The following is a 15,989-nucleotide window of genomic DNA, read 5'->3' on the forward strand; positions in this document are numbered from 1 at the left end:
GAAAAACCTTGCAAAATAAATGTTTCTTCTATTTTTGACCAGAATAGGGGTAGCTCCACCGAAATGGAGCCTCAAAAAATTTCTCGACACTCGTGCCTGTTCCTCTCCACGGAAATCTTTAGTAAAAGGCGAAAGATTTATACGATCTGAAGAGAAACCAGAGTATGCCCCCCTATTTTTCCCCGACATTGGCGCCGTCTGCTCCCCCCCGCAAAGGTCACGGCGACACATAGCTCCCCCCGCGCTGTTCCCAGCCCTACTGCCCCGGGCCAGCCCCGGGTGGGGGCACACACCGGACAGCCCTCACAGCCCGGGGCAGCGGCCGCAGCTCCGGACACAACGCGGCCGGACAGCAGCGGCACCGCGGGGCACCCTGGGTATGCAAATCAGCGGTAACGGGGCGGAGCGTCTCAGCTCAGCCTCAGCAGGGCTAGCGCGTCCCGTAGTGGTTTGACCCCAGCGGGGCACCGTGGAATCCCTCGCTGGCTGCCGCTACGGTGCGGGAGGGACTGAAGGGAGACACTCATGGGTTGAGAGATGGCACCCTGTCCTGCAGGTGCGTCACCCACACCACTCAGCTTGTAAACTGGCTGCGGGTGCTCTCACTCCTAATGTCTGTGTCATCGATAAAGATATTAAACGCCCCAGCCAGTCCCAAGACACATCCCTGAGGGACAGCGTTTGTTACCACCTGGGTATAACGTCAATGCCCATAGCGCCCTGACCCGCACCCATCCAACTAATTCCTATAATCTGTCCGTAAAACCTGGACACGGACGGCAGTGGAGAATTCAATTTTCACTTTTGCTAGCTAACGCATTCCACTCCCCGTTATGTTTTTCTCATCTGCCACTGCCCCTGTACATCGCTGAGAGCACCTTACACGCGTGCTTTGTTCATCTTTTTTTTAACAGAACAGGAGTAGCTCCACCGAAATGGAGCCTCAAAAAATTTCTCAACACTCGTACTTGTTCCTCTCCACGGAAATCTTTAGTAAAAGGCGAAAGATTTATACGATCTGAAGAGAAACCAGAGTATACCATTAATTTCCTTCCGCGAGGTTCCCGCCGTCGGCTCCCCCCCGCAGAGGTCACGGCGACGCATGGGTCTCCCCCGCGCTGTTCCCAGCCCTACTGCCCCGGCCCAGCCCCGGGTGGGGGCACACACCGGACAGCCCTCACAGCCCGGGGCAGCGGCCGCAGCACCGGACACAGCGGGACCGGACACCGGCGGCACCGCAGGGCACCCTGGGTATGCAAATCAGCGGTAACGGGGCGGGGCAGCTCAGCCTCAGCCGGGCTAGCGCGTCCCGTAGTGGTTTGACCCCAGCGGGGCACCGTGGAACCCCTCCCTGGCTGCCGCCACCCCGCGGGAGGGAGAGAAGGGAGACACTCGTGGGTTGAGAATAAGGAGTTTAATAATTAAAGCGAAGTAGTGTTAAATTAAAAATTGTAAGGAAAATAAAATAGAATCACAGAATGGTCTAGATTGAACGGGACCTTAAAGATCATCTAGTTCCCATCCCTGTGCCATGAGTAGGCACATCTCCTACTAGACCAGATCACTCAAAGACCTATCCAACCTGGTCTTGAGCACTTCCAGGGGTAGGGCAGCCACAACTTCCCTGAGCAACCTGTTCCTTGCTACCCTCGCAGTAAAGAATTCCTTTTTATATTCAACCTAAATCTCTCCTCTTTTAATTTTAAAGCGTTCTCTTTTGCCTTGTCACTACATGCCTTTTTATAAAGGCCTACTCTCTTTATTTTATAGGCCCCTTTGAAGTACCGGAAGGCCTCAATAAGATCTCTCCGAAACCTTTTCTCTACCAGGCTCAACAACCCCAGGTGTCTCAGCTTGTCTTCACAGGAGAGAGGCTCCACCCCTCTGATCATTTTCACAGCCTCCTCCAGATTTGCTCCAACATATCTGTGTCTTTCCTATATTGGGGACCAGAGAGCTGGATTCAGCAGGAAAGGGCAGAATTGCCTCCTCTGACCTGCTGCCCAGGATGTAGTTGGCTTTCTGGGCTGCAACTGCTCACTCTTTGTTCGTGTCCAGCTCTTCACCCATAAGAACCCCCACTTCTTTCTCATCAGTCCTAGTCTCAGTGAGTTTTTCACCATGTGCTCTCCAGTTGTTTTTTTTTTTTGTCTGGCATTGTCCAGACCCAGAGGCAGCACAGGGCACTAGGACTTGTTGAACTTCCTGAGGCTCTTGTGGGCCCAAGTTTGTCCAGGTCGTCCTAGATGGCACCCTGTCCTTCAGGTGTGTCACTCACAGCACTCAGCTTGTAAACTGGCTGCGGGTGCACTCACTCCCACTGTCTGTGTCATTGATATTGAAAATCCCAGCCAGTCTCAGACACAGCCTGAGGGACAGCGTTTGTCACCTCTCTCCAGCTGGGTATAACATCACGGATGGTGGCGGAGATTTCAATTACCACTTTTGCAAGTTACGGCATTAATATCCCATTACACCTACTCCTCTCAGTTTGTACTACCTGAGGAGACAGCTGGGAGCTTCCAATAAAGTTCTCTTCTTTCAGTCTGTTTTTAAACCAGAATAGGGATAGCTCCACCGAAATGGAGCCTCAAAAAATTTCTCGACACTCGTGCCTGTTCCTCTCCACGGAAATCTTTAGTAAAAGGCGAAAGATTTATATGATCTGAAGAGAAACCAGAGTATGCCCAGAGCTGCTCTCGCGCACACACCGTCCCTCGGCTGTTCCTCTCTACAACACGGCGACTGGCGAGCATCCTGCCTGGCTCTCCCGCCGCCCCGACCTGTTCGTGCGGCACAGACGGGGACCCAGCCCGCGCCCGGACACCGGCGGTACCGGGGAGCAGCCGCGGAAAGCGCGACAGGGGCCGCTCCGCCGGCGCGCGATGCACCCTGGGTACAGGAATAAATCTGAATACTAATAGGAGGTATGCTAATGAACCGAGCGCTGCGCACGGGCCATGCAAATGAACCAGAATACTAATGTGTATATGCTAATGAGGCTATCACGACCCGCAGCCCGTGTGCGCGAGGGCTTTCGCACTCGCTCAGCCCCGCCGCGGGACGCCGGGCCCTGAGCCCTGACTGGAGACGTTCGCACGGTGCCCTGCCGGCCCTGCCTGGAGGCGTTCGCACGGTGACCCGCCGTACAAACAGGACGGGCCTGCGGCAGACGGACCCCTGACAATGGCCGCTCCGTGCCGGGCCCGCGGGCAGAGCCGGCCCGGCAGCTGCCGCCATTGTCCGCCGGCTCCCCTCGGCGCCGCCGCGTCTCCAGGCAACGGCGCGCGCCTCGCTCTGGCGGCGCGGTGACGTCATCGCATCGCGAGAGCTCGCCCCGCCAACCCGCCCCGCGCGCTTCCGCCCCGCCTCTTTGCGCCGGTGCTGCACCATGGGTGAGTGAAGGGATCCGGGGCCTGTCGACATCCGCCGCCATCCGCCCGCTGCGCCTCCGCATCCGCCCCGGTCCCCCACCGGGTGGCAAGCAGGGACTGCCGACGGCCTACACCGTCCGCCATCGGGGGCGGCTGCGGTATTGCCGAGCCGCTGGCGGGGGGAGGGTGAGCGGGCCCAACATGGCGGCTGGTGGACGATGAGGGTGGGCGGCCTCGTCTCGCTGCGCTTTAATTTCCTGCAGATCCTGAGCGTTGGGCTCGCTCCCGGTATCTGCTGCAGATGAGCAGATGCGGGTGAGGTGGAACAGCGTTCAGCCGACCCATCGGGGGGGGAGCGCGGCGGCGTTGTGGAACGCTGCGCAAGTTGGGCCCTTGCGGGAGGTGGCGTGTTCTGCAGAGATGGTCCCCGTTGGAGACCCAGCAGGCTGAGTTGATTTGGGGTGTCTCTCGTAGGGGCTCAGCGGACAGGTGGGATGGGGGTCCCTTCCTAATCCTGCCAGTAGCGTAGGATGATGGCTGTAGTGTGCCTGTCGATCGGCATCGGGCGCTTCCCAGAGAGCGCCCAGCACGCGAGGTACGTTGGGAGGCAGCTTCCCAAAGAGAGCACGGATGAGGGGGTCTGTCTGCTTGTACAGCTCTGTTGGAAGGGATGTGCTCGGGGCAGATCTGAGTATCAATGATGAAGCTTCTCTAACTGCTGCATAAGGCTGAGTGCACTGTGCGGATACCAACCTTGGAGAGCTGAGGACTCAGAGCCGCGCCCTGCTGCTGCAGCCGGCTGGGCCGGTGTCACCCTCTGACCACGCTGCTCTCCATGCAGGTATCTCCCGGGACAACTGGCACAAGCGTCGCAAGACTGGGGGCAAGAGGAAGCCCTACCATAAGAAGAGGAAGTATGAGTTGGGGCGACCTCCCGCCAACACTAAGGTGAGTGATTGGGTGAAGTTGGTCAGAATTGTGTTTTCCAACTCGAGTTGCTGCTTCTGTGGTATTAGAGGTTTAAAATCCTGTTCTTTGCTATGGGGTTGAATATCTGACCATCTTTCTCTAAAAGGTGGTGTTTGTCTCTCTGCCGATGCAAAGCAGCAATAAATTTTTGCAATAAAAGGCAATTGGAGTGATGAAGCTTTCACCTTAGGTAGATGCAACAGACCGTTCTGGTCATTTACTGTATCTGCCGATGCTGGGGTTTGTCATAGTTACACTGACCACATTGCCTTGGAGGCTGGGGCTGTGCCGGGCTCCTGTGGGGGCTGTGCAGCATTCCAGCACCAAGAGCAGCCCGGTGTTTGTTTCTGACTGCAGATTGGCCCGCGCCGCATTCACACCGTGAGGGTTCGCGGCGGAAATAAGAAGTACCGAGCCCTTCGCTTGGATGTTGGCAACTTCTCCTGGGGCTCAGAATGTGAGTGTGTGCTGAGCCTGCTGCGTGGGAGGGAAACCTGTGCTGGTCTGTGGTACTGCTGCAGAGTGGAGGGATGCAAGCGTGGATTTGTGGGCTTGGATCGAGCATCCTGGAGCTGGCAGCTGAAGCAGCATGGGTGGTGATGATGATAACTTTGACCTTATGTGGCCTTAGGGGACTTGGATTTCCACTAAGTTCACAGTGATAGGAGTGTCATAGTTACACTGAGTGACATGCTTACCATAACTTTTTATGGGGGAGGGCAACTAAAAAAGGGCTGAAATCCTATATATGGGTAATTCTTCAGAAATGCAAGTTTTGTTCCTCAGTGAATATGGTTACTAAAAGTTAAATTATGTTCAGCAACAGAGAAAGATACTCAGGATGCTTGTGAGAAAGCCTGACCCTAGAACAGTGTTACATTAGCATGTGCAATTTAATATTTCTGCTTTGCTAAGCAAAAGTGGGAAGCCCAGAAGCAAGAGGGGGATTCTGTCATATTTTCCCTGAGCAAGGTGGGTTTTCTTTGCTTTACAAGCTGACAGCAGTATCACTTGAGCCTGAGCCCAGTCAGTGTTGAGTGCAGAGTAGGGTGGTAAAACAGCAGTAAGGAGGGTGGTGGCTTAGTGACCTGCATGGTGTGAGGGGACAGGCCATGCTTTCAGTTATCTCAGAGCATTGTCTGTGCAGTGAAAAGTGTCATTGCACATGTGCATTGCTCATGTGAAGAGGCTGAGTGCACCTTGCAACATGGACAAGGTATGTGAGTGAAGGGGCAAAACCCACCTTGTGCATGATCTTTGTGTATGTGCAGGGCTGTTGCCAGGGCAGGTGATTACTAAACAGTCACATCTAGTAGCTAAGGCTGCATGCTTCAGGGGGTCTTGGAAGGATGAAAACACCAGCTTTCCTTCTCAATTTACTCATAGACATCATCCTGTAGAAATGGTTTCTAAAATGTGTTGCAGGGCAGTCCCACTCAGTATGGCTCAATTCAGTAATTCTAGCAAGTGCATACAGTACTGAGCCCTGTGGGCAGTGTTTGTTGGCATCTGCTCATCTTGCTAGTCTGGAAAGTTACTTTCTAGGATTGCTTAGGTGCTTTAGAGATTAGTTCCAGCAAGGCTGCTGATCCTGGTTTTTCATGTAGGAGGGATTTAATTTCCAGGTGTAGATTTCTGTCCTAAGAACAGAAAGTTTGGCGGATGAAAAAGAGATGCATCTTCTAGTTAAATTTAATTCAATGCCAGGCAGGCTGGAAGATACTGAATGGGGTGTTGAGTGCAAAGTTATTTCAAGGGTATGTGTGAGATGCTGTGAGCTGCATACTCAGCTGTCTGATCCCTGTAGGTCTGAACTCATGCTCTTCTCTTGAAAGGCTGCACTCGCAAGACCAGAATTATTGACGTTGTGTACAACGCTTCCAACAACGAGCTGGTGCGGACGAAGACGCTGGTGAAGAACTGCATCGTGCTCATCGACAGCACCCCGTACCGGCAGTGGTACGAGGCACACTATGCCCTGCCCCTGGGACGCAAGAAGGGCGCCAAGCTGGTACGCCTGGGCTTCTCCTTTGGGCTCCTGGCACTGCAGCCTGCCCTGCCAGAGGCACTCGCCCATCCTGGACAGACACTGCCTGCCAGAAAAGGGCTGGGTACCCAGCAGTGCTTATCCGAGTTGTGTTCCTATAGGTTGGTTGCCAGGATAAGTGTGGCTCTCTTAATGGAGTGCTCAGTAGCAGGAGCTCTCCTGGAAGCATTACACCCATTTGTGCACAAGGACCTGACTGTCAAGATCTTTGTCTTCTAATGATGATACCTTTGTCCAGTTCTGCTACTGAAGGGAGAGCGATGACAATTTAGGATGCTGAGGAAGACTTTGTAGGTTGGGTTCTTGTGCTGGGCAGTGATTGCTTTGGTGAGAAGTTTTGGGGATTGCTAATTGAACTTCAGCCTGTTTTTAAGTGTCTTGAAACTACACTGAGCCATTAATGTAAGAATCAAACCCTGGACTGCTAGAAGGTATTTAAAACCCCACATGTAGCATTCAGATTAATCCTTGCATTAAAAGCAAAGCAGTTCTCATTTGGGTACTGTGTAGTGCAGAAGCAGGGGGAGAGCTCATCTGCCTGGACTTGCACCACACCCAAGTGCTTTCATTATTTCTGCACAGGGAAAAAGTATTCACTGCTTTTTGTAGGAGTGGTTCACCAGGGAAACCTTTGCAGTTTCATTGACTTGAGAACAGCCTTCCCTAGGGCAATGTGCTCATTTGTCAGCAGTGACTCTGGTTAGCAATGTTGAATTTCTTGGTCTCAAAAGTGAAATGCAGTACCTGGTTCTGTGAAATTAAAGTATTTATACCTCAGCCAGGTATGACTTTGAAAACAGTACAGTGTTGAGAATACAAGGGCTTCCTTCATGGTAGTGGAAAACATCTGTGTTAGTGGAAGGTGGCTATTTGTTAAACAATTTCTTTTGCTTTTGGTCTTGGGTTTAGACTCCTGAAGAGGAGGAAATACTGAACAAGAAGCGTTCAAAGAAGATCCAGAAAAAATACGATGAGCGAAAGAAGAATGCCAAGATAGCAAGTATTCTTGAGGAGCAGTTCCAGCAAGGAAAGCTACTTGGTGAGTCCCTGGCAGCATTAATGTAACTTGTTCTTTTATCTTCTCCAGAGATACCCCACTTGTGGCAGGATGGGGAAGTCTGGCTAGCCAGGCTTCTGCAATTGATTATTCCTGTTGGGGCTTTGAGAAAGAAAGGGGCTGAAGACTAGCAAAATGAGCAAGTGTGTGTCAGAAAAATATGCCGCAGGCATCTGAGAGCTTTGATGTTTCAAGCTCTGGCAAACAGTTGAGTGTTCTGAAGTCTTCTGGTGATGAGACCTTTGTCCAGTTCTGCTACTGAACCCGAGCGATGACAGTTTGGAGATCTGAGGAGGACTTCACTAGGGACTGCAGCTTCCAGGGCACGGTACCCCAGGCAGAGGTGCTGCCCAGGCACACGGCCTGGTGACCCAGTGCCTGCTGAGCTGCTCCTCCGTGCTGCTGCAGGGAGGCTGCGTGCAGGGTGTGTTCTTTGGTGTGTGCCCTGGGTGGGGAGTTGCCACACTTTGTTAACTGTGTGACTTCTCCTTGCAGCCTGCATTGCCTCCAGACCTGGACAGTGTGGCCGAGCCGATGGCTACGTGTTGGAAGGCAAGGAATTAGAGTTCTACTTGAGGAAGATCAAGGCCAGAAAAGGCAAATGAATATAAAAACTATTGTGCTAAGAGAACGAATAAACCAAGAGTCTTCTACCCTAGCAGGTTCTGTGCTCATTTGTGTATGCAGTATGGAGAGGGCTTCTGTAGCTCCATCTGCCTAGTAAAATGTGAAGGAAGATGGAACTCTTGGAATCCCTGAGCCCTTTAACATCTCCAGGCAATACTTGACCCTGCACGTGCTCAACTAAAACATCTCTGTGGGTTCTAAGTGACTTGCAGGACCAAGTGTGTGTGAAAAAGAGTTATCAGATTTTGCAGAAGTGGGGAATGTCCAGTATTGGAAATCTGTGAGCAGGAGGTAGGTGCAAGTGTGCACACCCATTGAAAGTTCTGGGTTCCTAGGAGCTCCTGAGGTCTGTGCACACTTTCTCCCTGTTCCGTGTTAGATCAGCATGTGCTGCAGTTGGGGTGTTGGAGAGGTCAGTGGGGAAATGGGCTAAGTCTGGCTGAAAACTTGGCTGTTACACCTTCAGCCTCTGCAGCTGGTAACTCTGCCTCTGCCTTCCACATTATGTGAGCTCCCTTCTCCTGGTTCAAGCCAGCAGCCCCTTTTGGTGGTTCCTGCCTGGTGGTACAATTCCCTGCAGGACCCAGGACCTTTTAACCAAACTAGGTGGCACTGCTCACTGACCAGCTGGTCTTTCCCTGACCTCCTTGGTCTCAACTCCAGTGCAAGATCAATTCCTTCTAGCAGAAGGGCCAGGCTCACATCATGGTCTGTCCCTTTCGAAAGCTGGATACAAACTCCAGCTTTGTGCCCTGTCACTTGGGTGGAATTGAAAAGCTGTGGTGAACAAGAGCTTTTCTGGGTGTTTTGGTGATATTTTTCCTAAAGGCTCCTGTCCTTAAGGAAAGTAAATCTCTGAAAATAGTTGCTGTTTGTGCAGGTATTGGGGGAAGTCAGGAGCCCATGTGAGAGCTGGTCCTGTGCCGTGGGGCAGGCCAGGCTCACACACTTTGTGCCTGTCCGGTGAACACACTGCACACTTAATCCCATTTGTGTATTTTCACAAAAGCCTCGTTTATCCATTGGATCACTGGTGCAAATCAGGCTTCCTGCAGCCCCAGCATCACAGTTACTACCTCTGAACTGAAGGGAGGTGGTCCATGATCATCTTGCCTCAAGGAGAGTTGTGGTGAGACCTGTCTCATGCTTCAAAAATGCAACTCTGTCCCGCCAAATAGTTTTGGGAAAAGGAGTTTAATTTTTTTTTCCTGTGATGCTGTGCCATGTTTGCAAAGTGTAACTCAGGAGGTGCCCTGGGCGAGTGCCTGGGGGAGTGTGGGTTTGTGCTGTGCTGCTGGCAGGGAGGTGAGCATGAGTCAGTACCAGAGCTGAGCATTGCAGAACGGTGGTACCTGTTCTGATGACCGTGAGTGTGCACTGGCAGCCCCTCACAGACTGGGTCAGTGCCTGTGGGCACTGTGAGCAGAGCTGAGCCCAGCTGGTGCCCCTGCAGTCCAGGAGTCCCTGGCAGTGGGACCTGGGCTGGCTGGGATGTTTTCACAAGCACATTCCTTCTCCATAGTGATCCGGTGTAAACTTTCCCTGCTTTCCAGAGAGGTGGGGTGGAGGCGATAAGCGCACTTGGCAGGGCTGTGTCACGGCCGCTTCCTCTGAGTGTGTTTCTTCTCTCCCGACATCCTCCACCGAGTGCAAACAGCATTCAGGCTGTTTCTGGGGAACTTTGTACTGATGGAGAAACTCAGCTTTATGTAGCAAATGCCAGCTTGGTGTCAGAGCAGCATTATAAACTTGTCCCCTGATAAACAGGATTATGGCTCATCAGTGTGTGCTGTTTACTAAGTTACTACTCTGAGGAACACAGCTGCCAAGGCACCCAGAGCTGCACTGGAAGTGTGACATGGGAACAGCAGTGGCAGCTGGCCCAGGGTGTGTGGCACTTCACTCCCAAAGTGGTACTGGCTGTGGGATGTCTGCTGCTTGCTGTTGAGTGGCTCTCTCAGCTTCACACAGTATTAACTTTGGGGTATTTTCACAGGACATGATCCAAACCAGGAAATGACCTTGTGGTTACACTTCAATAGGTCCAGCAGTGACCTGGAAGGCAATGGAGGAGAAGCAGGGCTGGCCTGAGGGAATTCAGGAGCTTTAAAGGAAGGGGGACTTGTAGGAAAGGGAACTTTTAAACTAATATTCTTAGGGGGAACGTGTCCGAGTGTGTCAGGGCTGTCACAGACAAAGAGCAAAGAACACTTGGTTTGGTCACACCTCCCTGCCACCCGTCAGAAATTTGGGCAGGGACTGCAGGTGCCAGAGCAAGGGCTGAACAAGACCCAGTGGGGTCATTTGGGTCACTCCCTTGGCATCAGCCATGGCATCCGAATTTAGGCTTCATGAGAAAGAGGGAAAGGACAGGATGTTACATCATTCCCAGCAGCCCTGGGAACGGGACCCCAGGGTACATGAACAGAGGGGGAACCCATGGAAGGACTGCAGGCATTTCTAGAGCACAGGTGAAAAATGCAGCTGTTAGCCCTAGTCAAAACCTGCAGCCGTGGGATGGGCTGCAGCCCCTGGAGACAGCTGCCAACCTAGCCTGTTCTGCTGTAGTCCTGTGGCAGCTTCTGATCCCTCTGTCCCTGTGGGGGTGGCGTGAGCCAGGGTACACTGCAGTACTTGGCAAAGAGTGATGGAGGGATATTAAAAGCTGGGATACTTTCCCAGGACCCAGGAGGGAGGAAGGAAGGAAGTCCAGCTGGATATAAAATGGGGAAACATCCATGAGTGGCAGGAGACATGAAGGAAGATCGTCCCATCCTTGTCCCCAGGCCATGTGGGGCTGGGGCTGGGCAGTCCCACCATGGGCTGCTGGAAGCCCCACAGCACTCTGCAGGAAACACCGCTTCCTCTGCCGGCCGGAGCACCGCGTCCTGCCCTGCCCAGCTCCCTCCCTTCCTGCCTGGGCACCGGGCCCAGCACAGCTCCACAGCACACAGGGTGGCCAATGCAGCTTCCAGCCTGGACAATGTCCCCCCGGGCAGGAGGAGCAGGGCTCGAGGGTGTCCCCCCATCTGCAGAGAAGGGCTGGAGCACCGTGGGTGAGACTTGCTGGGAGTGCCTGTATTGAGCAGTGATTCACAGCACCCCCAACCTGCTCCCAGGAGCCCCACAAATTCTTGCTTTGTTCAGGATCTGTGGCATTTACAGCGAGCTGACACCTTCCCCACCCCTATTGTAAATCCTGATACAAAGCAAAGGCTCTGCTGGCGTTTAGCCAGTGCCCAGCTCTGCTCTGCCAGAGCAACAAAGAGGCTCCAGGGATGCTGGGCAAGACCCTCACTGGGCCATCACCCAGGGCAGGGGAGGGTAGATGGGGTAGGAGTGAAGTCCACCATCCCTGCACTCCCCACATCCCACTTGTTGGCTCCCCACTACCCCAAAGCACAAAAGGATGGAGCCACAGTGCCAGGAGTAAAATAATATATTTCTTACTGAGAGCTGGGTCCTACAGGGCTGTCTGCAAAGGGCCCCCTCTGATGCCGCCCTGTTTGTGTGTGCACTTCACACACACTCCCACAAGTGTGCACACACACACACCATGAAGAAGTACACGTGCATTGACTGTTTCAAGTCCCTGTGGGGTATAGGGTGGACCGCAGCCAGAGCCACCACAGGCTTCCCCTGACAGGCCCAGGGCACCCCATCCAGAGACCACAGGCAGGGCCAGCCCTGTTTCATGTCTCCAGACCATGTTCCCTGCAGGCTGGAGCGCAGCAGGTCTGTGCCAGACACCATCTGGCTCCAGCAGGAGAGGAAGCTCTGGTCAGCGGGTCTGCCACTCACAGCATCATCGCTCGATCCCCAAAACCAGCCCCCACCTGCACATCCTTCCTCAGGCACCACCAGCCTGTGGGAGGGTCCCCAGAGCCTGAAGCAGCCTTGCAGCCTTGCCCAGCTGCAGCACATGGCACGCCAGGGGTTCACACGGTAGCACAGGGCAAGGGATGGGTATTTGCGGTGCAGCTTTGCAAACAGCCACCGTCAGCCGTGGCAGGACAACTCGTGCCTCTCCTGCTCTGGTGGCTCTCACTGCTGCCCAGCCCCTGCCATCCTGCTGTGTGTCCAGACACAGCCCAAGTCCTGGCATCAGTGCAGGTCAATGGTCTCATACTCCAGGTTGTCTGAGTCCTCCAGCTCGATGCCAGGTACCAGGTTGTAGTAGCTGGTTGTCTGGCTCATGTAGATCTTCTCCCGGTCGGCAGAGTCCTTCAGCACTTCGCTCACGCTGACAGTGTCCCCCTCTGGCTCCCTGCCCAGCTCCTCTGCCCTTGCTGCTGGGGTGCCCAGCTGCCCCTCATGGGATGGCACCTGGGAACTGCTGGGGGATCCCACCTGGATCTCCACCTCCTCATAGAGGTCCCTGCCGCTCTCCAGTGGATCCACGAAGGGCTGCAGCACAGCCTGTTTCCCCAGCAGCACTTTCTTCTCAGCCTTGGAGGGAGCAGCAGGCAGCTCGTAGGGGACGTAGTGGTGGGGCTCTGCAGACAGCGGCACATTGCCCCTCTCTGCCGCGGCCCGCTGGCTCTGGGACCTGCTCTGAAGGCTGTAGTTGGTCTTTTTCTTCTGCCGGCAGAAGCACCAAGTGACGCTGGCGAGGATGAGGAGAGGGGGCAGGCAGATGAAGAGGGCGGTGAGGCCGTGCGAGCGGCACAGCTCCTCCCGGGGGATGCTCTGGAGGCCCACACCGTGATACTGCTCTGGGGTGTGGCAGATCACCTCGGCAGCCTGGCTGGACCAGCCCTCCAGGGTGGTTAGCAGAGCACAGCTGCAGTCCCAGCTGTTGTTGGAGAGCTGAAGCTGGAGCAGAGATGGCTTCAGGAGGCTGGCAGGAAGGAAGCTGAGGGCATTGAAGCCCAGGTAGACCTCTTGGACCTGGGAAGATGCTTTCAGGAAGGACCTGGGCAGCTCCTGAAGCTGGTTGCTGTCCAGATAAAGAACCCTCAAATTAGGGGCATTTTCTAGAAAACTTCCAGGGAGACTTTCCAGCAGGTTGTGACTCAAGTGTAATATTTCCAAGGCAGGAGGGGTTCCCTGTGCGTTGCTGATGGCCATGATGCTGCAGTGGGAGAGGTAGAGCTCCCGCAGCCCCTGCACCCCCACCAGTGCTCCCCAGTCCAGGTGGGTGATGTTGGAGCTGGTGAAGTTGAGGCAGCAGCTCTCGGGGAGCGGAGCCTCCCGGAAAGCCTGGTAGTCCATGGGCTCGGAGCAGTTGCAGACAGGCGGTGCCGGGTCCAGGGCAAGGCCGGCAGCGAGCAGGAGGCTGCCCCAGAGGGACACGGTGCCCAGCCCGGCGTCTGCGGGGAGAGCGGAGGGGACGGTGACTCCCTGTGACTCCCTGAGCCCTCCCGCTCCCTTCCTCCAGCCTTCCCGGCGGGGGAACTGAACCCCACCTCTCCTCCCCTCCGCGAAAGGACCCGCTCGCCTCCTCCCGGGCCGTCCTGCGGCGCCACCGACGCCGCCAGCCCGGGGCTGCCTCTCCCGCTGCTCCGGCCGGGTGCCCGCGGGCAGCGAGCGACCCCGGAGCTGCGGCCGTGCCCCCCGTGCCCTGCCCGGCCTCACCTGCCGCCGCTCGCCCCATCCCCAGGGCTGCTCCGCTCCCGCCGCGCTCCCACCGGGCGCGGCCGCCGGCTCCGCCTCGCCGCGGGGCGGCCCCGCCACATCCCGGCCCAGCACCGGCACATCCAGCACCGCCACATCCCGGCCCAGCACCGCCACATCCCGGCCCCGCCACATCCCGGCCCCGCCACATCCCGCCCCAGCACCGGCACATCCAGCACCGCCACATCCCGCCCCAGCACCGGCACATCCCGGCCCCGCCACATCCCGCCCCAGCACCGGCCCCGGCCCCAGCACCGGCACATCCCGGCCCCGCCACATCCCGCCCCAGCACCGCCACATCCAGCACCGGCACATCCCGCCCCAGCACCGCCACATCCAGCACCGGCACATCCCGCCCCAGCACCGGCCCCGGCCCCAGCCCCAGCCCCGCCGCCGTCCGGCCCGGCCCATGGCCGCCCTTCAGCCCCCGTGCCCCGTCCCCTCGCAGGGGTCCCGCCGCCAGCCATGGACCCTCCGGCCGCCCTGTGCAGCGGTACCCACAAATTTCGCTCGACCCAGCTCCCCTGCAGTCCATCAACCCGGGATCCCCTCTTTTTCTGCCCCTCCTTCATAAGCCGTAGTTCCCATTCCTTCATCATCCTTCCCCTCTGCATTCCCCTTCTAGAAAGAATGCCCCTTCCCAGCCTCTCCCTCTGCCCCGCCCGAAGCCACGTCTCCCTCCAGTCCTGTCCGTGTCCCTCCACTCCTGTCCCTGCTCCATCATCAGCCCCCCAAGCTCCTGGAGAAGGGCTGGGCTGGGCTCTGCTGAGTTTGCCTCTCTCCTGGGATGGGGAGAGGGCTCTGCTCGGCTGGGTGCAGCTGCCAGCTCCACTGGGGAAAGGAAGCAGAGTGCACATTCCTGCCGGATCGGGACCAAAGGGCCAGCATTGCACTCCATCGCTGGACCCCTGATGAATTCCCTCCATCCCACACAAGTCCCAGGCCCGTCAGAAGGAGCAGAGTCAGACATGAGCACTTCATCCCCCAGTGCTGGAGAGGGGAGCTCTGTTTTCACACCCTGAAAGTGCATGTGTGCCCACTATGGGGTGAATTGGGTGGACTGAGGCACATGGAGTGTACCAACAGCTCTTTGCTTGGGTACTGTGGAGTTGAGTAAGATGGGACGTGGGCTGAGAGTGTGCAGTACTTGTTCCTCAGTTCCTGGGGTGCCTTGGCCCTGCTGGTGCTGGTTCTTCCTTCCCCAGCTCAAGGGTCCAACCACCAAGACAGTTCTGAGCCACAAAACAAAATATCTTGCTCAGACTCTTTAAATCCAAGTAAAATTGAGCCTGCGTCCCTCTCGAGGAAATTTTTGGGTTTCGGTCAGGATGATTCTCTCCCTCCTTATTCGTCTGGTGCTTCTCCCAGAAATGCTGGCTGCATCCTGTCCTCCAGAAACTGGGAACCAGAACGGCTTTCAGAAATCTTCTGTTTCCCTCGGGTCTCTCTGTGTCCCTGCGGCAGAAAATAATCTCTCTAGCACCCCTCCGGGCAATGATGAACTCTTTCCATGTCAGGAGAAGCGTTCAGAATTTTGTTGTGTTCTGAGAACTTAAGAGTTTGTGAAATTTGTTTGGAGGCAAGTGCAAGCCACGCAGAGGGGGGAGATGTGAATTTGCAGAGGTTTTGTGATAAAAGAATTATGTGTTTTGAAATTGTAAAAGCAAGAGCAGCTGAAACTGTTTTAGAGTCTGCTTTGTCTAGTGGGGGGGCTGTGGGGGTCACTCCTGTCACTGTTTTCCTTTTTCGAGAAGGCAACCCCTCAGATTCAGTTCAAGCAGGTAAGGTGCTTTGTGATTTGGAGAGTTCTTTTTTGTAAATTGTTCAAATAAGCCTCTGCCAGGTTTTTCTGTTATTCGCCAGCCTTTTGATATACAAGATGAAATAGCAGTGAGTGGAGCTCGTTCACAAGACAAAGCAGAGGGGAAGACAAATGCAGCAGGCAACAGCCTGGAATTTAGCCAAACTAGGAAGACTCTGCCCGGCAGAGGCTTGAAGAAAGAGCAAGAGATTTTCAAAAAGTTTCTAGAGAGAAACAAGCTGAGATTTTGAAGAATTCGAAATCTGGGGGTTCTTTGCTGTTGAGAGAAAAGATAGGGTGTTAAATTCTCAGTCTAATGTTAGCTGTTCTCCAGCTGAATCTTGACAGGCAAAGAGACTTTGTGAAACGTGCCATTATTCTTTAGAGATTCTCAAAAGCACAAACCCGAGGCTGCTTTCCCAGAAGAGTTCGAACCTTAGCTTTCCTCCACAGTCCAGAGAAGGCGCCCTTTGCCCAGCCCCTTTTGGCAGGGCTTCG

The 15,989-nt window shown here is 55.1% G+C and overlaps 1 protein-coding gene and 8 non-coding genes across 9 annotated transcripts; 6 read left to right on the forward strand and 3 right to left on the reverse strand.

Annotated features, from left to right (window-relative positions):
* Positions 1-51: 51 nt before the first annotated feature.
* Positions 52-166, reverse strand: LOC134423395 (U5 spliceosomal RNA). The gene has a single exon (XR_010029105.1). It is a non-coding gene; the product is annotated as a U5 spliceosomal RNA (small nuclear RNA).
* A 757-nt stretch (positions 167-923) lies between these two features.
* On the reverse strand, positions 924-1,038 carry LOC134423375 (U5 spliceosomal RNA). The gene has a single exon (XR_010029086.1). It is a non-coding gene; the product is annotated as a U5 spliceosomal RNA (small nuclear RNA).
* A 1,532-nt stretch (positions 1,039-2,570) lies between these two features.
* On the reverse strand, positions 2,571-2,685 carry LOC134423396 (U5 spliceosomal RNA). Its single transcript, XR_010029106.1, has one exon. It is a non-coding gene; the product is annotated as a U5 spliceosomal RNA (small nuclear RNA).
* A 645-nt stretch (positions 2,686-3,330) lies between these two features.
* Positions 3,331-8,105, forward strand: RPS8 (ribosomal protein S8). Its single transcript, XM_063165974.1, has 6 exons — positions 3,331-3,395; positions 4,216-4,322; positions 4,701-4,800; positions 6,179-6,354; positions 7,300-7,429; positions 7,943-8,105. Exons 1-6 carry the CDS (start codon positions 3,392-3,394, stop codon positions 8,050-8,052), a joined length of 627 nt encoding a protein of 208 aa, XP_063022044.1. The 5' UTR covers positions 3,331-3,391; the 3' UTR covers positions 8,053-8,105.
* On the forward strand, positions 4,063-4,147 carry LOC134423380 (small nucleolar RNA SNORD55/SNORD39). The gene has a single exon (XR_010029091.1). It is a non-coding gene; the product is annotated as a small nucleolar RNA SNORD55/SNORD39 (small nucleolar RNA).
* On the forward strand, positions 4,506-4,609 carry LOC134423383 (small nucleolar RNA SNORD46). Its single transcript, XR_010029094.1, has one exon. It is a non-coding gene; the product is annotated as a small nucleolar RNA SNORD46 (small nucleolar RNA).
* On the forward strand, positions 6,603-6,675 carry LOC134423381 (small nucleolar RNA SNORD38). The gene has a single exon (XR_010029092.1). It is a non-coding gene; the product is annotated as a small nucleolar RNA SNORD38 (small nucleolar RNA).
* LOC134423382 (small nucleolar RNA SNORD38) lies at positions 7,672-7,743 on the forward strand. Its single transcript, XR_010029093.1, has one exon. It is a non-coding gene; the product is annotated as a small nucleolar RNA SNORD38 (small nucleolar RNA).
* A 576-nt stretch (positions 8,106-8,681) lies between the features above and the next one.
* Positions 8,682-8,812, forward strand: LOC134423391 (small nucleolar RNA SNORA35). Its single transcript, XR_010029101.1, has one exon. It is a non-coding gene; the product is annotated as a small nucleolar RNA SNORA35 (small nucleolar RNA).
* The last annotated feature ends 7,177 nt before the right edge of the window (positions 8,813-15,989 follow it).

Source organism: Melospiza melodia, chromosome 11 (assembly GCF_035770615.1).
Source record: "Melospiza melodia melodia isolate bMelMel2 chromosome 11, bMelMel2.pri, whole genome shotgun sequence".
NCBI classification, from domain to species: domain Eukaryota; kingdom Metazoa; phylum Chordata; class Aves; order Passeriformes; family Passerellidae; genus Melospiza; species Melospiza melodia.

Coding starts and splice junctions, on each gene's coding strand:
- RPS8 (XM_063165974.1), top strand. Junction 4,801..6,178: donor CTTCTCCTGGGGCTCAGAAT/GTGAGTGTGTGC, acceptor TTCTCTTGAAAG/GCTGCACTCGCAAGACCAGA. Junction 7,430..7,942: donor CCAGCAAGGAAAGCTACTTG/GTGAGTCCCTGG, acceptor TTCTCCTTGCAG/CCTGCATTGCCTCCAGACCT.